Genomic DNA, 22,685 nt, shown 5'->3' on the forward strand with positions numbered 1-22,685 from the left:
CGAGATAAAAAGTTAAAAGAAATGCCTTTCTCCGGAATGAATCCTGCTGGCCTGCAGGGTTCATTGTGGATGAGCTCCTAGGGGAACTTCCTGGGATGGGCTGGGTGTGACCTCCTGTGACCTCCTTCGTGCTCCTCCTACTGTGCCAGGAGCCCCTGATGCTCTTTTCTGATTTTATCTGTGCTTCGTCCCTGCTGGCCTCGGAGGTCCCTGAGACCAGGTCCCTGGGCCCTTTCTGGATCATGGCACAGATGAGACTCTCAAAACACAGTGACTCCGTCTCAACAGAAGGGTGTGTCTGGGGGGTACAGTTCACCTCTTTGCCTAGGGCTCAACCAAGGAAGCTGTTGGTCTGGCTGTTGGAGGAACCCGTGTCTCAGTGCCACGAGTCATGTCTGGTGGGGTGGCCTGGGAGAAATATTTATGTTTAAGGCAGACTTGAGGATCTACTCCCCTGGACATACCTTGCTGAAGACGCTTCTCAATGGGGCAAATTCTCTTACACCTTTGACGTCACTGGTGTGCTCAGTGAGCACGTGGGGTGAGGAGAAATGGGGGGAGAATGGGGGGGGACCTGCAGACCCCGCCCGGCTCCAGGATCAGAACGCTGGGGATCCTGGAGGAGTGACCAGCCATGTTACTAGGAAGAATGGACATCCCCGACGTTGAGAGTCTACAGGCACGGTTAGGCCTTTTCCCTTCTGTTTCCTGCTGAGCTAAGCTCGGCCATATGCGTGGTTGATGCCAAGGTGCCAGGCTTTCGAGATGGGGTGCTGGGGCACCCCCACCTGTTGGCGTGCACGATGGTCCTGGCTCTGGCCCTCGGTTCTCATCTCCCAGCGTGGGTGGAGCGCCCCCTTGTGGGGGCGGACGAGTGTGACGGTACAGGAAGGGCCTGAGGAAGCTCTGGGCCCCGCAGGAAGGTTCCAGGATCCAGGAGGGGAGAGAGGGGCCCCGCTGGCCGGCCAGGCCGGGGCGGAGCCTGACAGGGAGTGCCTCGCCCGGAAGGGAGGGCAAAGGGCTACGTCGCCGCCTGCCCCACCCCACTGACAAGAGTCCCAGTCACCGGCCCCGGCCACGCTCTCTGTCCTGGGGCCCTAGAGGGGTAAGTGTCCTTCTGAAACCCTCCCTGTCTCTTTCCTGCGGTTTGGGTGGGAACTTCTTTCCTCCTTGAGGGGCCAAACGCCCCATCCCCTCTGCTTAGCCTTGTGCCAGGCAGGGGGCCACAGCTGCCACCCCTCAGCGTGGCCCAGTCCCCCTGCATTACTTTCAGAGGCCCAGGAGAGGCGGTGGGGGATGGGAAGGAGGAAGGAGGCAGGAAGAGAAAGTTCCAGACCCCTCCTCCACTGACATTAGCATCAGAGCCAAGGGAAGCCCAGAAGCGGGACACCTCATCTAGACAAGCTCTAGATCCCCACTCCCTCCTCTGTCACCCTACAACAGAGCCCAGAATCCCAAGTGGCTGGAGCACTGGGGGACGCCCAGACAGAGCCCTCGCTGGACCAAGTCCTCCAGGAGCGGGATGAAGCCATTGCCAAGTGAGAGGCAGATGCTTGGGGGGGGGGGGGGGGTGTTGGGAGGGCAGTGGATGGTTCACCCTCAGGGCTCCGTCCTGCTAGAGGAGAGGAGGTGAGAAGTCAGGTGTTCCCGCAAGGAAAGCCACGGAAACGCTCACCCTGTCACAAGGCAGGGGGCTGTGTCCATGCAGCAGATGCGCGGGGTTCAAGCCTCGTGCCACTGTCCCCGCCACCTGCAGGAAGCAGGCACTGGAGGCCGAGCTGGACACATGCAAAGCCAAGTTGCGCGCCGTGGAGGCCCAGCTGCTGGAGGTCCTGGAGGAGAAACTGAGGCTGAGGCAGGAGGTGGAGGCCTGGGAGGTAGTGTGGGAACACCAGCCGGGCCAGGGAGCCATGGGGAGAAGGCAGAGGGCACAGGGTCGGCCCTGAACCTGCTCTCCCGCCCCCAGGAGGACATGCAGCAGCTGGTGAGGCAGCGGGTCGAGAGTCAGCTGCGGAGAGAGTCCAGGGGCACTCTGGGCACCCCCCCTGGGCCCCCGAACTGCGAGGGTCCCCTGGGTCCGGTTCCCCCTGGGTCGGTGGGGACGCTGGTGATGACAGAGCTCAGCCCGGGACCTTGGCAGCAGAGTCTTTATTCATTAAAGCTTGAGGTCTGACCACCTCCGTCCCCTCGCGCTCTCTCGGTGCCCGAGTCCTTTTGCGCAGAAACATGGAGGGGGCCACAGTGCCTGGAAGCCGGGGGTTTCCTGCTTCCTCTCGTCAGCCACTCTTAGGCCAGGAAGCCTCGGATGGCAGCCACAAAGTCCTGGGGGCAGTCGGCATGGACCCAGTGGCCGGCATGGGGCACCGTCTGCATCTGGGCTCGTGGGAAGAGCCGCCTGATCTCAGCGTGGTGGCTGGGGCTGTCCGTCGGAGAAGGCCGCGCCAAAGGGGTCAAAGTGGGAGGTAGGAGAGACACAGAGAAGCGGAAGAGAGCAGGGAGACAAGAGCACATGAGCCCACACGCCCAGGGGTGTTTCTGGATTCTCAGGCACCCCCTGCCCACACCGAAGCCCTCCCCAAGGCAGGATCCCTAGGCTGGGACCCCTCCCACCACCGCCGCTGAAACTAACTTACAGCACATATTTTGAGTTTCCACCCAGGAGGAAGAGGGTTGGCCCAGGGTAAGATTCTTGTCGTGGTGGGAAAGCCATGATCTTGTCCAAATGCTGGGCCAGTGCTTCCAAGTTCACCCTCCACACAAAACGTCCACCTGCCTCCACTAGGTTGGTGAGCAGGAACTGACGCTCTGCCAAGTCCTGGAAGGGGTGGGTCCGGTAGTTGGGGGAGGGGAGTCTCCAGGGACCTTGACAGGTCCCAGCCCACAACACCACCAGGGAATGGGTGTGTTACTTGGATAACAGTGCTGAGCTGCTCGTCGGCCAGCTTTCGGGCAGAGGAGCGGGGCACCCCATCCGGGATGTCTACAGCCCTCATGGCGGCCATGTAGGACGGGAAGTTGGAGCTCGGTGTGGTCTGCACTGGGCTGATGTCCACAGCAATCAGGCGTTCTACCAGCTCCGGCTGTTTAAGAGAACCACACTTGGGACCGGCCTTACAGCAGGCACAGTTGAGTCTCAGGCAGGGTTCCCAGATCCTGAATCTGGCCATCCAAGGCTTGGCTGAGTCCCAGGCCGACCGCTGGGTACTCAGGGTCCACACTGGATGCAGGGGAAGCCTCACCCACCCTCTGGAGTGCCAGCAACATGGCTGTCTTGCCTCCCATGCTGTGGCCAATGAGGACGCAGGGCACGAGGCCCAGCTGGGGCAGGAGGTTCTGCAGGTCCTGGCTCATGGCCTCGTAGCTCACGTCTGGGCTGTGGGGGCTGTCACCATGGTTCCGTGCATCCACCGTGAGCACCTACGGAGTGGAGAGAGGGCGGGCAGAGCCGGCATCCATGTTCTGGGCACAGATAGCCCAAGGCGCGGCATTCCTGCGGGCTGAGGGGCCTAGACAGGCCCGGGGGAAAGGTCGTGAAATGGAAAAGCGGCCCCGATGGTGAGAGGGCCCAGTTCTCAGACCTAGGAGGCCCGATGGAGGACCTGGGGCTGCTCCGCCAGAGAAGAGAAGGCCCAAGGAGCATGACTGTGTCTCTGAAGGTTTGGCCTGGCAGGGTGACCACCCAGAGAAAGCAGGTGCCAAGAATTTCCTGCATAAGGAACCCTGGCCCCCTTGACCACCGCACCCCTGGACGGCTGAGCTCAGCGTGGAGCACGCACGGCAGCTCTCACACATGAAGGACTGGGTGGGGGCAAGCACGGGAAGGACGGGGGTCCACACCTAGGGCCCCGGTGTGTCCTGCGGCCTCCGTCCCCTTCCCCACGCCGGCCTGGGGACGGGCCACGCCTCCGCGGGGCCCCGCCTCTCCCGGAAGCTCACCCTTCGGCCGGTCTGCTGGGCGAGGGCCTTGGCGATGGAGCTGAAGTTGGTCTTGGAGCCGAAGAGCCCGTGCAGGAACACCAGGGCCGGGCGCGCCGCCTCTCCGTCCAGAAGCTTGTAGGAAAGCCGCACCGACCTGCAGGGAGGCGCGAGGGCGGTGGAGGGGTCTAAGCCGGCTGGGGAAGGGGTTCCGGGGAGCGGCCGGGGCGGGGGCGGGCGCAGACGGAGGAGGCGGGGCCGCCGCGGCCGGACTGACCGGGGAGGAACGACGGACGGCCTCCCACGTGGCGCCCTTGACTGACCTCGGCTCGGCGCCGCTTCGGGCACTGCTGCTGGGTGCGACGGGCACCCTGCAGAAGCTGAGGCTGCAGGGGCCGAGCCCCCTAAGGGGGAGCCTCCAGGAGCGGGTCCAGCGGAGCATGCCCGGGGAAAGGCTACCGGCGCTCACCGCCGCGGGTCCCCCCTCGCTCCGCCTCCTGCCTTCGCTCAGGACCCCGCCCAGTTCCGACCGTAGCCCCGCCCTCTTCCCCTCCCACTCGCACGGACTACCCCGCCCTCGCCCTCGTTTCCTTACGTAATCCCAGGGTACAGTCTGGTCCCCCAGCTCCGCCCCCTACGTCATTACGCTATCCCCGCAGCCTCCGCGCCGGCAGGCGGGAGAACCGCCCCTGACCACGCCCCGGGCGGAGCCGCCTTGTTCCCCGGTTACGCCCCCGCGAAGCTCCGCCCAGCCTCTTCCGGCGTCGTAGCCTCGTGGCGAATCAGGGTCCTGGGGCGTGGGAGTCCCATCCCCGCGGCTCGCACCGTCGGGGATTTGGGGCGCGCGCGCTTTGGGCGCGGGTGGGGCAGGTCCCTTGGCGAGCCGAGGAGGTCCGGCCTTGGCCCGCGCCCGCCCCGCAGCTGGCCTGCTCCTCTGCCTTCACGCACCGCCTTGGGTGGGCGTCATACCTTCAGTGCCGCGGGCGGGCGCGGAGGGGCGCCGGGAGGGGCCCTCGTCGTCGGGGCGCCGGCTTGGGGGCGCCGTGCTGCCCAGCCGGGGGCCCCGGCAGGCCGGGTGGTGCCCCTCTTCCCCATCCTGAAGTCCTCGACTGGAGAGGTCATCAGCCACTCTCCACGCCCGCCCTTTACAGATGGGGAAACTGAGGCAAATGGCTGCACAAGCGGCAGAACCAGAATCGCTGATGTGACGTTCTCCCCCCCCCCCCCTTGGTCCGTGTCTCCCACCACCCACCCTGACCATCCTACCGGCTCTTGCACCCATGCTTCCTATGAACTCCCCAACCCGAAAACTGCATCTGCACACCTGCCTTTTACTCTCCGGCCCCAGGACTCCCTCTGCTGGCTGCTGCGGGGGCCTTCCGGAGAGCCAATGGCCCAACTCCTGCACGGCTTTATAGAGGTCCAGGATAACGGCCACCTCCTCAAAAGCCTTCCCGGATTTTCCCAGTTGAACCTCATCTCTTCCAACCCATGTTCTCAAAGCTGGCTTTCTCTGTGTCCACCGCAGTCTGGGAGCTCCTGGCGGACTGGAGACACGTTTTTGTTTATCTGGGGCAAAGTGCAATGGTAATCATTTTACTGAATGATTGTGAAGAGATTCCAGGCACTAGCTGAGGCTTAGGTGAAGGCTTAGGTGAAGGTCCACCTAAGGGCCTGGGTCAGTGCCCCTTGCAGGAGATGACATCTGGACCAGCCAGGCCTCTCTCTCTTCAGGGCAGGCCTGATGGAGTCAAGACCTGTAGGATGCATCTGAACTCCAAGGTGTTATAAATACCTTGCCCAATAAGATGGCTCCCACCTTGAGTCAGCCCGGGGACTGGCAGTTGTTTTGTTCTAATGAGAGAAGGGCTTTGAGGTCATGGGGGGGGGGGGATGCTAAGCACACCGGGTGGTGTGATGGTTTGTTGCCAGAATAGTCCTTAGGGGACTGATGAGCACATCTGAGCCCTGGATGGGGGCTGGACCAAGGCATGGGAGGGGTCCTTGGAGGAGACATAAAGCAAGTGTTTTTCTAGAATTGGTGGATGAAGGGGCAGGGGGTGGACATAATGTTGGTGATTCAGAAGGTTAATATTCCAAACGTGGTTTTATTTTATTTTTATAAGATTTTTTTTTAATTTGTTTATTTGACAGACAGAGATCACAAGTAGATGGAGAGGCAGGCAGAGAGAGAGAGAGGGAAGTAGGCTCCCTGCTGAGCAGAGAGCCCGATGCGGGGCTCGATCCCAGGACCCTGAGATCATGACCTGAGCCGAAGGCAGCGGCTTTACCCACTGAGCCACCCAGGTTCCCCCCAAACGTGGTTTTAAACCACCCTCCACCTCCTCCCCAGCCTGCTGTCTAGCCAGGCAACCTGAGCCTGGCCCGTGACCCTGGACCATCTGCTCAGAGCCCTGGGTCTGTGGCAGAAGCAGTCTGGAGACATTCCTGAGACCTGGCCAAAGCCCCATCACGTGGCTGGTTGGGGCCTGGGAGCAAGCGGGAAAAACCAGTTGGCTTGAGGTTTCCACTTTGGAGCAAGCGGTGGGGCCTGGGTAGGGGAGGTTGCCACCTGGGAAGAACTCTGGTGTGGGTGTGTTGGGGAGGGGTCAAAATGGGGGCTGCCCACCCTTCCCCAGCTTGTTTAGGAACCGGCTAACTCCTAACTGGTCTGTGAGGGTCTCTCTTGGAGTGTGTGTGGGGGGGTGTCCAGCTCTTGGAGGTGGGGGGAGGCCTTCTGGAGCCCCCTGATATGCTGAGGTCATGTGGGGGAGGGGGCAAAGGGGCGTGAATGAGATGGCCCTGGCAGTCTTTGTTCCCAGCATCCCGGCTCCCAGCCGTCCCCAGGTCCCTGTGAACTGGGAGGGTGTTGTCATCCTCATTTGACTGCTGAGAAAATGGAGGCGCGGGAGGGGAGTAACCCAGCTCCAGCCGCTGAGCACGTGCGTGGCCCAACCCGAATTCCTTCCCAGGAATTTGACTCCTCGTGCAGTGCTCCCGGTAGTCCCCGCCCTTCTGGCTGGGAATCCGAGGCCTCCGAAGGGGTGCGGCCGGCGGCGGCAGGGCGGAAGGGGTTAAGACCGGGAGGCAGGCGGGTCTCCCGTCGCCGCACCTGGCTCAGTATCGGTCACGTGGCCGGGGTTTCACCTGCCCCGCTGAGCAGGGACAATCGAGCCGCTTGTTTCCAGGTTGGTCGCCATGGTGACAGGAGTGTGCCAGGGGAGGTCAGCCGGGCAAATTCCTGCCTGCCGGCCGGGTGGGGCCAGAGTGTCCGTCGTGCCGTGGCGGGGCTCCCAGGAGACCCCTCGAGGCTTCCCCACGGGGGGGGGGGGGCACTAGGTGATTCCGCGCCCAGCCTCCTCCTGTCGGGGCCACTCAGCCTTCTCCGATTTGGATCCGGAGTTTTTTAAGCTGCGGGGACTTTTCTGTGCAGTACCTTGTTCAGTCCCCATCGCAGCCTTTCCCACAGGGGCACGGTGGTCGCGGTGCCTCCCCCAGACTCACCGAGCACTTCCGGAACGTTCCCTTTTTCCTTCATCGCTTCAAAAATAACAGCTGCTTTGGAGAATGTATGCACCTTTCTAGACAGCCCTGAAGAAAGCGAGAAACTCAGGAACCGCAGGGCAGTGGATGGTGGGGAGTACTTCTTTTCTTCCTGGCAGGTGCGGGAGACCCACTGATACTGATAAAAGGCAGGGAGTGCACAGGGCCCAGAACATCTCTGGGCCCCCTCGCAGCCACCTGCAGGCCCCCTCCCCTCTGAGCTTCCCACCAGGCCACACACCTTCATGTCCTGCTTTGCTCCCCTCACTCCTCTGCTCCAGAAAGGCCCGCAGGCCCTGCTGGCTGCAACCTTGCCAACGCTTTTCCCACCTCCAGCCCCATGTGCACGCTGTACCCCCAGTCACAGCCTCCTGGAAAGCATAGATCTTAAAGAAGGGGGGTGAGGAGTCTGGGTGGCGAGCCGGGCGGAGTGGGTGGACCCAGCCCACTCCATTCCCCTGGGAAAAACACCAACCCGCAGGGGACACTGCAGGCCCCCCCCCCCAATCTGCATTTGGGACCCTTTACTTATTGAGCACCTACTATGTGCTAGGCACTGGGGTTCCAAGGATGACCCCAGATCCACTCACAGACCTGACAGTCTGGTGGGGAGGATCAGATGTGTAATCGCACACGCAGTAAATAGGCAAAGAAAGGCGGAGAGAGAAAGAAGGGGTGCCTCTGGCCCTGGGGCCGGGTAGTGCCAATGTGCAGAAGGGTTGCTTGAATGGAGGTCGGAAAGATGAGTAGGAGTCGGGGCAGGTGAAGGGCTTACAGTGGAGGAGGTTGTTCTGGAAGTTGGGACCATCACTGCAATGGCCGAGCCCTCCCCTCTCCCAAGGCAGAATTTGGGAATCATTCTAGGGGCATCTTCTTTACCTCCCCTGCCACCACTCAATCTCTCCCCCAGTTGCTACGGATTTTTATCTTCCAAATAACTCTGATATCCATTCTCTGCTGTCCACATCCACGACCCCGTCCCTTCCCCGGGGATGGCCAGCTCCCTGTCCATTTCCCTACACAGTAGTCAGCGTGATCTTTTCCAAATATATAATGTCTTTCTGGGTTCATCTAGTTGGTTCCTTCCTACTTTTCCATACTCATTGCTACTGGGGATGCAAGGGGCTGACCCAAGAGTAGAAAAGCTGGTTTGTGTGTTTCAGGAGCTAAAGCCCTTAGGGGAAGGGAATGCTTCTGCAGAGACCGGAGCTTGGCCCAGAATGGGAGAGGCGTCTGTCGCCCACTTCTTGGCTTCTTGGCAGGCTCCCCAGAGAGGAAACAGCTCAGGGGTCTACTGGGCTGGCAGAACCATAGGCAGCTTGCAACGTTCTCCCCGGTCCCAAGCCCAAAGCAGACACAGTACCAGGACTGAACTGGCCACTGAATCAAAATGACAATGCCTCAGCAGTGACCACTGTTTCCTGAGGGCTGGATACTGTCCAACCTGTCCTTCCAGCCACCAACCTCCCCTCCCCCCATCTCAAACAAACTTGGGCCTGCTGAATATCCTGGAATTGTGGCCCCAACCCAGGGGGACTGAAGTTTAACGTGACTCCCACTGCTGGGTCAGAACCGGGCATCACAAAAATCATGGCATTGTATGTCTAAGTCTAGAGACTGACTTTCATAATTGTGATAATACCATGCACATCCGTCTGCAACTAACTTTTCTTTTTAAATCAATAATCCAATAATCCATTCAACAAATATTTACTGAACACATGCTAAGGCCAAGTATGAATTTTTTTAAATTTTTTATTTATTTATATATTTATTTAGAGACAATTCAAGCAGTGGGGTAAGGGCAGAGCCCAAGTTGGGACTCGATCCCATGGCCCCCAAATCACGACCAGAGCCGAAATCAAGAGTCAGACGCTTAACTGACTGAGTCACCCAGGTGGCCTGATTTTTCTTTTTTTAATGCCAAATATGAATTTTAAAACAAGATATGGCAGTTACATGGCTCTGTTCTTTAAGCAACACAAAAAACCCAAACCCTAAATCCCCTACTTTTCTAGTCTCCATTAGGGGGGGACAGGCTACAAAGAAATAAACAAAGAAATAAGTGTGTAAGTATAAATTGTGTAAGTTCAGTGAGCAGGATGCTGTGTTAGCTAGTAATTGGAACTGGCAATATTAAGTAGGACGGTAGGGAAAGGCCTCAGGTAGGTGACATCTGAAGGATAAGAAGGAAGCAGTCATAGGAATGCTAGGGGAGAAGTGTCCTACACAGAGATAACAGTGTATGCAAAGGCCCTGCGGTACACAGAGGAAACAAAGGGAGCAAGGCATGCGGTAGGTAGGTTGGAGTTGGTCCGAGTGGGGGGAGCCTGGTAGGGAATTTGATTTTTATTCTAAGAAAAAGGAGAACTGGGAAAGGGTTTAAGGAGGGACAGGCATGCGTTTTTATAGGACTCTCTGGGTGCATAGTGGAAGATGGACAGACTGAAGGGCACATGGAGGAGGGGAAGGAAAATCAGCTTGAACACCACTGTGGTTGTCCAGTTAGGACACGATGTCCACTTCTGGCTAGGAAGTGGCCATTGAGGTAGAGAAAGGTAGAAATCAGATATGTTTTGGAGTTAGAATCAGCAAGATTGGATGAAGAATTGGATAGGTAGAGAGGACAATGGGGAGGGAGCGGGAGGGGTCTAGGACGACACCAGGTTTCTGGACGGACCACCTGGGCAGGTAGCTGTGCTGTTTGCAGAGCTGGGGAAGGCTGGCGAGGAACTTTCCACTAGGGAGGGACAATCTAGAGTTTTGTTGTTATTATTAAGATTTTATTTATATATTTGTCAGAGAGACAGAGCAGAAGCAGGGGGTGTGGCAGGCAGAGGGAGAAGCAGGTTCCCCACTGAGGAAGGATTTCCTGATGCGGGACTCGATTCCAGGACCCTGGGATCACGATCCAGGCAGAAGGCAGATGCTGAACCGACCGAACCACCCAGACGTCCCACAATCTAGAGTCCTACTTGACGCATGTTAAGGTCGAGTTGCCCGTAAGATACTGGTAATAGTCAACATTTGTTGAGTGCTTACCATGTGCTAAACACCATTCTAAGTGCTTTATCTGTTTACTGATTTCGTCCTCATAAGAGCTGTATTACTTTATTTGTCGGTCCCTCTTTAGAGCCAAATGCGTTGAGCCACAGTCAGGTTAATTAACTGCCCACCATCCCAAAGCTTGGACGCTGCAGGGCTGGGATCTGGTTCCAAGTGGCTGGGTTCCAGGGGCCACGCCATTGCTAACCACTGTGCCCCACCACCCGCACGCACCCGAGGAGGCAGCTGGACGCCTGCTTGGGGAGCTGGAAGGAGAGGTCTGCGAGCCGGAGGGTGTTAAAGCCCTGGGAATGGGTGAGACAATCAAAGCGTTCACAGAGCATCAGAGGAAGAGAAGAATGCCCAGGAGGACAGACTGAGCAGTGGCAGGAGGAGAGCTGGGGGAGGGGGGCGGGGGGGAGGGACTGGTCCCAGATGGCAGGGGAACTGAGGTTCTGAGGAGGAGGAAGCAATCACCTGTGTCAAAAGTTGCCAAGAGTGAGTAAGCTCTGCATAGAAAAGTGACCATAGGCCATGGCAACCTGCAGGCCACTGGGGACCTTGCCAAGAGCGGCTTGGAGTGCTGAAGGAGTGGGGGCAGGAGCAGGCGGGAGAGGCTGATTGGCCCGTGGGAGCAGAGGAGGCAAAATCCTCTGGGCTGGTCTTTGTTTGGAAATGCGAAGTCAAGAAAACTTTTTTTTTTTTTTTTTTTTTTTTTTTTTTGGGCAAGAGAAAGAAGGTATTTCTTTTTTTTCTTTCATAATTCTTTTTTTTTTTTTTTAAGATTTATTTATTTATTCATTTGGCGGAGAGAGATCACAAGTAGGCAGAGCAGAAGGCAGAGAGAGGGGGAAGCCGGCTTCCCATTGAGCAGAGAGCCCGATGCGGGGCTCGATCCCAGGACCCTGAGATCATGACCTGAGCTGAAGGCAGAGGCTTAACCCACTGAGCCACCTATGTGCCCCTCAAACTGCCTCATATATGCTATTAGCTCTAAGAGTCTCGATCAGGAATCTATGAATGGCCACAACCGTGATTGGTTGATACCTCTTTTAAGTCTCTTTTGATCTATAGATTCCCCTACATCTCAATTTCTTTCCTTGAAAACGAAATGCATTTTTTTTTTTTTTGGGTCACTGAAGAATCCAGGTGCCGTTTTGCTGACCATACTGTTGCTGTGCTCCTCCTTCCTTTGCATGTCCTGTAAACTGGTAGTAGATCTAGAAAATTGATCAGATTCGGATTTTATTGGTTCATTTATTTTTCTGCAAGACTCCTACACAAGAGACGTTGTACTTGATTTTTTTTTTTTTTTTTTAAACGGCGGCCCCTTTGTACTGGTTAGGATATCTCAGGCTGGAACCCCAAGTCACACGGGCTTAAGCAGTGAGATCTAAGGAGGGTGAGGACCCAGGGAGCTGACAGTGACTACCGGGCAGAAAATGTTTCCAGGGCTCCACATTCCACCTCTCCAGACTGATGTCCTCATCGTGGACCTCATGGCTTCTTGGGCTCATTCTTTTGGGGGTTCAAGTTGGCGATAGAATCCTATCGCCACTACCACCCATCCAAGGAGAGTCAGAGTGCTGTCTTAGAAAATGTGGAAGCCTTTTCCTGCTGCCCACCCCTATCTTTCCTCCTGTCTCATTGGCCTCAACTGTCACATGCGCCTCGTAAACCAGTCACCGTGGAGGGAAAAGAGATCAGCCACCATGACTGGCTTCGTCTAATCCCCAGAACGGTAGGTACCTGAGGATTGAGTAAAACGAGCATCGCATACCCTTGCACGCTCTGTACTTCAGGACAAAGTTATCTGCAAGTGGAATTGCTGGGTGTCAGAGGATCTTTATAAGGGACTTCGATTTGGTTGATTTGATAGAAATGGCCAGATTGCCCTTTAACGCTGTTGTATCAATATAAGGTTCCCCAGCCCGGGGGTGGGGTGGGGGGGTGGGGGAGGGGGGGGTGGGGAGGGAAAGCAAGAAGCAGGGCGTGCAGCCTGGGCTCTAGCAGGCCAGACTGCCTGGGTTCAAACCCCAGATCCCCTATGCGAACTTTGGGCAAACATAGCACACTTCTATGCCTTGGTTTTCCTATCTATAAAATGGGGATGATGATGAAAGCACCACTATTTCGTCAGCACTTGCGCTTAAAAGTTATGAAGAGGGAGGGGCGCCTGGGTGGCTCAGTGGCTTAAGCCTCTGCTTTTGGCTCAGGTCATGATCTCAGGGTCCTCGGTTGGAGACCCACATTGCATGGGGGGGGGTCTCTGCACAGCGGGGAGCCTGCTTCCCCCTCACTCTCTGCCTCCTTGTGATCTCTGTGTCAAATAAATGAATAAAATATTTTAAAAAATTATGAAGAGGGAGATGCTGAGCTGTTTTGTTTCTCCCAGCTCCCGGTTTGTTAGTTTCCTGACACCTCCATGTCCTTTATGGAATCCCTTAACTCCGTACGTGCCTCTCTGCACAGAGTCCCCCCAGTAAAACCTCTGCCCTGTTGCAACAGGTGTCAGATTTTCTTTCCTTTTTAAGGCTCAATCACATTCCATTGCACGGGTGGACCTCATTTTGCTCTCCATTTACCCACAGATGGACATCTGCGTTGTCTCTACTCCTGGGCCATTGTGAACAACAGGCTGTGAACACGGGCGTGCAAATATGTCTTTGAGATCCCGCTTCCCATTCTTGTAGGGACAGACCCAGAAGTGGAATGGTTTGATCACAAGGCAGTTTTATTTTTAATTTTTTAATTAAAAATTTTAAATTTATCTTCTTATTTATTTAATTTTTCGTTTTTGGAAGGGACACCGTTTTTTTTTTTTCATTTTTCATTCCCACGAACAGTGCCTGAGAGTTCCAATTTCTCCATATCTTCAACATCAGTTTTTTTTTTTTAAGATTATTTATTTATTTGACAGAGAGAGAAAGATCACAAGTAGGCAGAGAGGCAGGCAGAAGTAGAGGGAGAAGCAGGCTCCCTGCTGAGCAGAGAGCTGGATGTGGGACTCGATCCCAGGACCCTGAGATCATGATCCAAGCTGAAGGCAGACGCTTTAACTGACCGAGCCACCCAGGCGCCCCTCTCTCTTTCTTTTTTTTTGAGAGGAGCCCAACAGGACTTGATCTCATGACTCTGATCTAGAGTCAGACCTGAGCCCCTCAGGCAACCCTACAGTGGCCATCTTAATGAGGGTGAAGTATTATCTCATTGTGGTCTTGATTTGCTTTCTCCAGTGATTAGTGATGTTGAGCATCTTTTCCTATGTGCTTACTGGCCATTCATATATCGTCTTTGGAGCAACATCTATCCAAATCTTTTGCCTGTTTTTGCATTGGCTCTTTTTGTAGGTGTTGAGTTTTGGGAGTTCTCTATATATGTTGGATATGAATCCCTTAGCTGCTGTATGATTCGCTGCTCCCATTCTGTGGGTTGTCTTCTCACTCTGTCCATAGTATCCTTTGATGCACAAATTTTTCAATTTTCCATCGGGTACAGTTCATCTATTTTTTTTTCTTTTGTTACCTGTGCCTTTGGTGTTATAGCCAAGATATTGGTGCCAAGTCCAATATTGTGAAACTTTTATTGTATGTTTTATTCTAAGAGTTTTATAGGCTGAGCGCTTAAAAAAAAAGATTTTATTTATTTGCGAGAGAGAGAGAGAGACAGCGAGAGAATGACCAAGAACAAGGGGGGGGGGGGGGCCTGGGTGGCTCAGTGCGTCAAAGCCTCTGCCTTTGGCTCAGGTCATGATCCCAGGGTCCTGGGATCAAGCCCCGCATCGGGCTCTCTGCCCAGCAGGGAGCCTGCTTCTCCCTCTCCCTCTGCCTGCCTCTCCGCCTACTTGTGATCTCTCTCTGTCAAATAAATAAATAAATTCTTTAAAAAAATCTCTCTTAAAAAAAAATAACAAGGGGAGTAGCAGAGGGAGAGGGAGAAGCAGACTCCCCGCTGAGCAGGGAACCCGATGTGGGACTCAATCCCAGGACCTTAGATCATGATCTGAGCCAAAGGCAGATGCTTAACTGACTGAATTACACAGGCACCCCTCTTTTTTTGTTGCTGTTTAAGATTTTATTTATTTATTTTAGAGAGAGAGAGAAAGCAGGGGGAGAGGCAGAGGGAGAGAGAATCCTAAGCAGGCTTGGAGTTGAGTACAGAGCCCAGTTCGGAGCTGGACCTCATGACCCTGAGATCCCGACCTGAGCCAAAACCAAGAGTTAGATGCCCAACCGACTGCACCACTCAGGTGCCTCAGAAAAGCTGAGCTCTTAGGTCTTTGATCTATTTTGTGTTAATTTTTGTATATGGCATTATATAAAGGTTTAGCTTCATCTTCTGGAGGTGGATATCCACTTGTCCTAGCACCATTTGGGGCAAAGACTAGATAGATGATTCTTTCTCCATCAAGTGCTCTTGGCACCCTTGTGGAAATCATTTGAGCACATACGTGGCCGTTCATTTTGGGGTTCTCTCATTCTGTTTCATTGGTCTCTTTCTCAGTACTGTACTGCTTTGATGATTCTAGCCTTGGGATAAGGTTTGAAGTCTACCAGTGTGGGTCCTTCAGCTTCCTTCTTTTGGCACCCTGGATGTGAACCTTGTCTCTCACTCACTGAACATCAGCTCCGTGCTCGTGCTGGCATTAGGCTAAGCCTGGGACATACAAAGGTGAACAAGGTGCGTAGAGCCCTGCCCCAGCAGAGCCGATGGTTTAGGGGCAGGAGAAAGACAAGTTCAGAGGTCATTCCGGGAGGTAGCATGTGAGTTAGCATGGTCTTTGTGAGTTTCCACTATGGCGTGTTGTGGCTAGCACTCAGAGTACGGAAGGTGCTGGAATGGCTGATCTCCAGATCCCTGCACATGGACCCCAGATTCAGCGGCGGCTTTAGGAGCAAGTGACCATGAGTGTGGAGTGCTGTATCATTGGTTTTTATGAATCTCTGCCCCTCGTGCTAGATGATGCAGAAGAGATTCATTCTAAAACGAAGTCAGGAAAACACGTGGCTTGAATCAGGCTCGGGGAGATCATATTATTCTGTTCCAAAGTGTCTTCAAGTAGAAATGGTCAATAAACTGAGAAATTGTTGAGAAGACAATGTAATTTCCTTCTTTTTTTTTAGGTGTCCTTTGTGGAAACATTTGTTCACACCGGTGTGTATGTGTGTGTGTGTGTGTGTGTGTGTTTTTAAAGATTTTATTTATTTATTTATTTGACAGACAGAGATCACAAGTAGGCAGAGAGGCGGGCAGAGAGAGAGAGGAGGAAGCAGGCTCTGCTGAGCAGAGCTCTGCTGAGCAGAGAGCCCGATGCGGGACTCGATCCCAGGACCCTGAGATCATGACCTGAGATCCCAGGACCCTGAGATCATGACCTGAGCTGAAGGCAGCGGCTTAACCCACTGAGCCACCCAGGCGCCCCATGTGTGTGTGTGTTTTAAGTAGGCTTCGCGCTGGGTGTGGAGCCCAACCCAGGGCTTGAACTCAACGACCCCGAGATCAAGACCTGAGCTGAGATCAAGGATCTGATGCTTAATTGACTGAGCCACCCAGGCCCCCTTGGTCATTTTGTCCTGATTATGCTTATGTTATGGCCAGCTGATGAGAAACGCTGTGGGATTGTTTGAAAGGGAGAAGGGATTCTGGCAGAGACCGACAAAGGCCAAGATGGGGTCCTGGATGGATGGCACTCTGTAGGGTGGCGGTCAGGGAAGCTTCCCTCAAGCCAAGACACGAAATGACCTCTACGCTTGCCAGGAGCGGTGAGGCAAGGGTGGGGAAATTGCCAAGAACAGAGAAGAGCTTGTGGTGAGGCCCAGGGCCCGGAGAGGGCAGGGTTCATGCAGAATTGAAGGATGTCCGGACACGTCGGGCCTTGGGGTGGGGAAGACAAGAGACAATATGGCGGCGACCGTGGCTCTGGCCCTGGAGAGGCTCTCAACGCATGCCGTGGGGTCTGAGTGGGATTCTAAGAGGCATATTGGGGGTGGAGGGGTAAGGGACTGGAAGGATTTTCCAATGTGGTTAGATTCAGGACTTCGTCGCATGAGGAGTCCCTTGGCTATGCCGAGGTGAGTGGCCTGGAATGGGGCGTAGCCGGGTGGGGAGGTGTGGAGAGGGAGCCTTGAGGCTGTTCCTGAATGATGGTGGTGGCCTGGTTGGAGTCATGGCAGTAAGTGGGGAAGAAGACAGGTGGACACATCTAGAACATGACCAGGTTGGCAGGTGAGAGGCTGGTCCTTGGCAGGATGCGGCAGGGCCAGCAGCCTAGTCCCATCACCTATGAGCCTTGATGGCTTCATCGTGCAATGCGTGCCTTGTAGGGTTCTTTGCGGGGGGGAGGGGAGCAGTGACAATATGGCTTCCTGTGCAGCTGAGAGTGAGATGCGGCCGGTGACTTGTCCAAGGTCGCTCAGCCCGCGCCCCAGCAGGACACTTGCTCTCTTCACCGGCTCTGCGGAGCCTCCTTGTCTTGGCACAGATGACCTTTATTGGAGCCCTGCTAGGGGAGGGAGAAGGAAGGTACTGTCTGTTCCTGCAGGCCTGCCGCAGACCTTGACGGAACCACAATAAATGCTGTGTTTGTTTGATAAAGCACTTGGCTTTTGGTCTCGGCAGGAGGAAGGGCTGGGGCAGGTGTGGCAAGAGCAGGGCAGCCCCGCGGCACAACGGTGGGAGGTGCAGTGGGACAGAGCCGCAGGGCCTGGCAGGGGGTGTCCAGGGCTCTGGATTTTGGAGAAACCCAGAACTTTCTCACTGCCCTCAAGTTCCCAGACCCCTGCCTGGCTTTGTAGACCAAAGCATTAACAGTACCAGCTCACGCTCATAGAGGTCCTGTCGTGTGCCTCGTCGTGTGGAAAAGCACATAGGCGGGTCTTGTTTCCACGGGTGCTGGCCTGCGTTGGGTGCTACGGGTGGATAGAAGGTCAGGACAAGTTTCCCTGACTTTGGGGGTGACCTCCTGCTGGAGGGGTCTGACAGGAAGCCACATAACACAGTGCCATCATGGGGTTCCCTCCTGGCAACCCAGAGGATGGCATCGCTGGTCCTCCACACGGCCTGAAGCTAATATCATACCCATTTTGTGGATGAGGAAGCCGAGGCCCAGAGGCGTGAACTGCCCTGCTCAGCCAGCCCCCTTTGGCTCTCCCTCATTTTCTGCGGCAGGGGTGGCAAGGGTAAACATGGAGGCCGTGGTGGATCCTCTGGTTCAACCCCCTGTTGAAATGATGGAGAAACGGAGACCCAGAAAGGGAAGGCGTGTGCTCAAAGGCACCCAGGAAAAGGAAGGGATCTAGAAACCACTGACTCCCCGTCTGTCCTCCAGCCTGTGGTTTTCCGGGATCCCTCCTCTGAGCCTCCCCTCCGCTTGCGGTCTGTACCCCGCAAGCGCCACCACCCCCTGTAGACCCTAATCTCCAAAAACCATAAGAAGAGTTTGAGTGGGGAGACACCCCGAAGCCAGGCCAGGATGTGTGTGTGTGTGTGTGTGTGTCGTGGGGGGTGGGCTGCGGTGGGCAGGCTGGCTGCAAGCCCCCAGGCTGCAGCTCTGTCCTAGTGTGGCCGGGAGGCGTTATGCTCAGGCTGCCTTCTGGAAGCTCTGGGTAAATGAATAACTTTGCTTCCATGTCCAGGGCTCCCTGGGACAAAGAACCCACTCTATGCCCCTCAGTTCCCACTTGTCATTTCCTGGCATACCCAAGGCCCGAGACTGTGGAGGTTTAAGGCAGATGCAATCCCTTTAGCCCTTCTGACCTCCCCCACCCCCAATTCCATCCCAGACAGGCCCGGAGAAACTTCTCTCGGTTCCCTCCTTCTCCCCTCCTCTTGCTGAACCTCCTCCCTCTCTGACCCTTCCCCCACTGAGCCCCTTCCCATCACTGAGCCCCGTCCTCCCCTCACGGAGGTCCCACTGAGTCCTGCTTTTCTGAACCCACACCCCTCCTCTCCAGCTCTCTTAGGATGGGTCTCCATCACTCCCCCCCCCCCCCTTTATACTCACTGCCACTCTCTCCCTTTCCTCCCCCTGCCCCGCACTCCAGGCTAGAAGACTGGTCTCCCAAAGACTAATCAGGACCCCGACTCCAGCCCCTCATGCTTTCCCGGAATCCTACAAAGAAGGACTGAAAGCCATAATCTCCTTCCTCTTCCTTGAGTCATAAAGGGTGACAGCGTGTCGGTTTTCTCTAACTAGAGAATCTGGGGGCAGCCAAGCGGAGCATTCTACTGAAAAGTCTGGTGGCCACTGGGACCTTCTGCTTTAGCTCTGCTGCAGGCAAAGCAGTTTGAGATACAGTATCTATTTGGAAATAATCCCAAGTCTCCCCAAGCCCAAATGCCTGTCCCTTGACTCTCGCTCCCTGTCAACTTGCTAACTTGGCCGAAACTCGCATTATAAGCAAAGCTCTTGGACTCATGGTCTGCGTACTCTGAGTTTACTTCTCATCTCTCGCTCGCCTTTCTGCCCGCCCCATCTGCCCCGACACCTCTTGCCAAGGCCACCAGGGACCACCCTGATGCTTTGAACCCCGGGCTTTCTCCTTAGGCCGTTTCAGGCCTGACCACTTCCGCCACCTCGGACACCCTTGCCAACGCCCGTCTCTTGACCCTTTTTCCTCTTTGGTTTCTAGACTGACCTCATCTACTCTCCTGGTTTCGGGTGCCACCCGTGTGCTAACAAGAGCCACATTTACCACTCCCGAGTCCCAGGTCTCTATACATGTCCTGCCACTTCCTGGACGTCTCTGCCTGGAGGTCCCCCAGGTGCGAAACTCCGGGCACCCAAAACTGAACCATCGGTTTGCCCCAGTAACCTGGTCTCCTATTTTGGTAAATGGCACCACCAATCCAATCAGTGGCCTAAGGCAGAAGATTGGGATTAACCTAATTTTTCCGCCTCTCCCTCACCCCACATGTCCGAGTGCTTCTCAAGTCCTACGCTTCTTGCTTCCTCTCGGCTCCCATCAGGCCTTGCTCCAGGCCCCGGGGCTCCTGACTTCTTTTGGCCTGCACCATCTCAACAGGGTTGGCTACGGAGCCTCTTGGATGGGATCCCCACCTATTTTGGGGGGTGGGGTGGGGAAGCAATATTAAATTTAATATTTAAGAGCATAAATCTGACCAGGTGTGTTTTTCCCTGACTCCCAGAAACACCAGAGTAAGGTCCAGAGTTTGTAATTCCACGTATGAGTCTGGATGACTCGGCCTCCTCTGGGCTCCTGGGCCTCATCGCCTTCTCTTTTGCACCAAGCTATCTGTCCAGCTGCCGGGGATCTCCCTTTTCCTGGTCTGCGGCACAGGCCCCCTTTTCCTGCCGCCTGAAACTCCGGCGCCTTCTCCCAGACACAGGTGCTTCCAAGCCTGGTTAAACTCAAGCCCTAAGAGGGTCCCGAGTCCCCCCTCTCTCTCTCTTGGTCAAGGGTCCTGGGAAGAATATGAGACCCCTCATCTCTCCTCCCGGTGAGAAGATTCTGCCCGGCTTTCCTTTTGAGGCGGTGTTTTACAAAAACAATAGGTCTTTTTGTTCTCTTCCCAGTATGAAATCATCGCACGGAACGTCTCTCTCACACGCACAGGGAAGACTCGGTGGGCAGCCAGCCGGGGAGGACGAGGAGTACAGACCCAAGATAGCACAGGCTAGGGAGGGAGGCCCCTGACACCCTTCTCCAGCCTCCCCCACGCCTCTGTCCACGGAGCAGGCCGTTGCGGCTTATACTCGCCTCTCGAGATTGGGCCTTCAAGGACCGGGTCCCCAGGGAGGAGGCCAAATGGCCCCCTAGGGCGCGCCCAGCCCAGTTTCCAACCCCGCTTTCTCCGTTCGTTACCCAACGTCTGCCCTCTCTGAGCTTCACTCCTGGGTGCCCCCTTAGCAGAATCCAGCCAAGGCCGACTCTGGCGGGGAGGGAATGGGTGGGGGGTGGGGGGCGATCCGCAGGGAAGCGGACGCCATTCGGCTCTTAGGACAAGGAGGCGCCCGCAGATGCAAAACAAAAGGCTTTTATTGAAAAATATCCACTGGCCCTTTTCACGACAGCCGGCCCCCACCCAACGCGGGCTTCGGGGCTGCGGCCCGACGGGGCTGGGCAGGCGCGGCGGCCCCCGAAGCCCCGCGCTCTGGAGGAACAAGGTTTCACTGTCCGTGCGGGCTGGTCCCCCGCGCGCGCGCCGTGGTCCCGCTCCCCGACCCTGGGGCCGGGGGTGGGGGGAGGATCGGGGGAGAGGCGAGTTGCGGGGGGCGGGGGCGGCCGGGTCGGGGGTCCCTCGCAGTCCAGTGGGAGAGCTCCCGGCGCGTGGGGTGGGCTGGTCTCCGACGGGAGGCTGCTCGCCGGGCTGGTGGGCGCTCCCGCGCGAGGGGTGGGGGTGCTGGGGTCTCCCCGCGGCCGCGCCTCAGACGTAGTCCTTGCGGTCGTAGGCGGTGCTGGTGGCGGGGCCGGCGGAGCGCGGCGCGGAGTAGAGGATCTTGGTGGGCGCGTACTTCTTGTCGCGCGGCGGGCAGGAGCAGCAGAGCAGCGCGCCCCCGAGCAGCTGCAGCGCGGCGGCCGCCCAGCCCACGTACAGCCCCGCGCCCATCTCACGCTTCTGCGCGTCGGGCACCAGCGGGTTGTAGAAGTCCCGGATGATGGTGTTCGCCGACCAGGACACCGGCACCAGCGTGAGCACGGCGGCCAGCAGGAAGAGCACGCCCGCCACGATGGTGATCTTGGCCTTGGCCGTGTCGTCCTGCACGCAGTTGGTGCACTGGGCGCCCACCAGCGCCACGAGCAGCCCGAAGGCGGCCAGCAGGATGGACACGACGATGAGGGCGCGGGCCGCCTGCAGGTCCTGGGGCAGCGCCAGCAGCGAGTCGTACACCTTGCACTGCATCTGGCCGGTGCTCTGCACCACGCAGTTCATCCACAGGCCCTCCCAGGTGATCTGCGCCGTGATGATGCTGCTGCCGATGAAGGCCGTCACCCGCCACATGGGCAGCGCGCAGCACACGATGGTGCTCAGCCAGCCCAGCACGGCCAGCGAGGTGCCCGTGATCTCCAGGCCCATGGACATGGCTGCCGCGCGCCGAAGCCGGCTCTGCCGGGCGGCTCAGGGTGCGGGACGACGAGGGGCCGTGGCCGCTGCGCCTGGGCCGGAGCTGCCGCGCGCCGACGGACGGAGGCCTCAGCGGACGGACGCACGGACGGGCGCACGGACGGACGCACGGACGGCGCGGGCTAACGGCTCCGCTCTGCCGGCTCGCGCCTCGGCAGCGCCTGCACCTGCCTGTGGCTTTGTGGGCGGGCGGCGGCGACTGGGCTGGCCCTGGGCTGGGGCCGGTGAGTCTTAGATCCGTGCCCAGAGCTCTGGCGGGGGGGGGAGGGGCGGAGCCGCCGTTCCCACGGCCTGGGGACAGTGACGTGGCCCCACTTCCCACCTTCGCCGAGCGCCCGGGGAGGAAGGACTTGGCCGGGAGTGGCGCCCAGCTCGGGGTGGGGGGTGCCAAGTGAGGGCGGGGCCTGCCACCCCGCCCCTCGCTTCTCGTCCCTAACCGTTCCCGAGTTCATTGTCTGGGGCCGGCAGGGGTTGCGCTACGGATCACGATCTGCGCGACACTGCCTGACTTCCCCACATTTTCGTCGCCATTGGCACAGGCGGCGTGGGGAAGGGGGTCTCTGCCATCTGGCCGGGGGTCCCTGGGGCCTGGGAACGTCCAGTGTGGGCGTGGCCGGGGCTGCTTTCGCGAGAGGGAGGCTGCCCCCGGGAGCTGCGCACCTGCTCCTGGGTCCCTCCCGCCCTGGCTGGCGCGCAATCCGGGCTTGATCCAGGCCCCGGAGGTCTGCGCTCAGAAGCCAGGAACCCGCCTTTCCGCACCAAAGGTACCGAAAAGTTGCCCCAAAGCAGCGCTGGACTCAATTTCACTTCCCGCCCCACCGCAGCGCCCTTCGCCCTTAGTCCTGCGGTGGTCCCGGACGCCTTCAGCAGGGCCGCTCTCCTTTCCCGCAAGTCCCGCCTCCTCATCCATTCTTCTCCTGCTTCACCGCCTGGTCCTCCCGCCCGGGGAGCTGTGACCCATCTTTAATGAAATGGTGGTGAACGGTTGGATCTAGGCAAAAGTGGGAAGTCAGAGATCTTACTTATACCAGCAAAAATGGGTCTCTTTGGGCAAAGCAGAGGATTACAACCCAGCACGACCGAGCCGCAGCAGAACG

At 57.0% G+C, this 22,685-nt stretch overlaps 3 protein-coding genes across 4 annotated transcripts; 1 reads left to right on the forward strand and 2 right to left on the reverse strand.

The window, feature by feature from the left end:
* The first annotated feature begins 649 nt into the window (after positions 1 to 649).
* On the forward strand, positions 650 to 2,178 carry LOC132027284 (uncharacterized). Its single transcript, XM_059416036.1, has 5 exons — positions 650 to 684; positions 889 to 1,105; positions 1,444 to 1,538; positions 1,757 to 1,877; positions 1,967 to 2,178. Exons 1-5 carry the CDS (start codon positions 650 to 652, stop codon positions 2,171 to 2,173), a joined length of 675 nt encoding a protein of 224 aa, XP_059272019.1. The 3' UTR covers positions 2,174 to 2,178.
* Positions 2,132 to 4,444, reverse strand: ABHD11 (abhydrolase domain containing 11). Of its 2 annotated transcripts, none has more exons than XM_059414698.1 (6): positions 4,239 to 4,443; positions 3,937 to 4,072; positions 3,244 to 3,417; positions 2,910 to 3,080; positions 2,634 to 2,815; positions 2,132 to 2,419 (listed from the first exon to the last, which is right to left on the reverse strand). In XM_059414698.1, the coding sequence occupies exons 1-6, from the start codon at positions 4,355 to 4,357 to the stop codon at positions 2,287 to 2,289; spliced, it is 915 nt and encodes a 304-aa protein (XP_059270681.1). In that variant the 5' UTR covers positions 4,358 to 4,443; the 3' UTR covers positions 2,132 to 2,286. The 2 variants fall into 2 exon arrangements, with proteins under 2 accessions (XP_059270681.1, XP_059270682.1); XM_059414699.1 differs by having other exon boundaries at positions 2,313 to 2,419; positions 3,276 to 3,417; positions 4,239 to 4,444.
* A 16,039-nt stretch (positions 4,445 to 20,483) lies between these two features.
* CLDN3 (claudin 3) lies at positions 20,484 to 21,813 on the reverse strand. Its single transcript, XM_059414700.1, has one exon. The coding sequence runs from the start codon at positions 21,544 to 21,546 to the stop codon at positions 20,890 to 20,892; it is 657 nt and encodes a 218-aa protein (XP_059270683.1). The 5' UTR covers positions 21,547 to 21,813; the 3' UTR covers positions 20,484 to 20,889.
* Positions 21,814 to 22,685: the final 872 nt, after the last annotated feature.

Source organism: Mustela nigripes, chromosome 11, assembly GCF_022355385.1.
Source record: "Mustela nigripes isolate SB6536 chromosome 11, MUSNIG.SB6536, whole genome shotgun sequence".
Lineage (NCBI taxonomy): Eukaryota > Metazoa > Chordata > Mammalia > Carnivora > Mustelidae > Mustela > Mustela nigripes.

Coding starts and splice junctions, on each gene's coding strand:
- LOC132027284 (XM_059416036.1), top strand. CDS start 650: ATGGACATCCCCGACGTTGAGAGTCTACAGGCACG. Junction 685..888: donor GTTGAGAGTCTACAGGCACG/GTTAGGCCTTTT, acceptor GTGACGGTACAG/GAAGGGCCTGAGGAAGCTCT. Junction 1,106..1,443: donor TGTCCTGGGGCCCTAGAGGG/GTAAGTGTCCTT, acceptor ACCCTACAACAG/AGCCCAGAATCCCAAGTGGC.
- ABHD11 (XM_059414698.1), bottom strand. CDS start 4,357: ATGCTCCGCTGGACCCGCTCCTGGAGGCTCCCCCTTAGGGGGCTCGGC. Junction 4,073..4,238: donor CGAAGCGGCGCCGAGCCGAG/GTCAGTCAAGGG, acceptor GCCTCCCTGCAG/GTCGGTGCGGCTTTCCTACA. Junction 2,816..2,909: donor AGCTCAGCACTGTTATCCAA/GTAACACACCCA, acceptor CACCCCTTCCAG/GACTTGGCAGAGCGTCAGTT.
- CLDN3 (XM_059414700.1), bottom strand. CDS start 21,546: ATGTCCATGGGCCTGGAGATCACGGGCACCTCGCTGGCCGTGCTGGGC.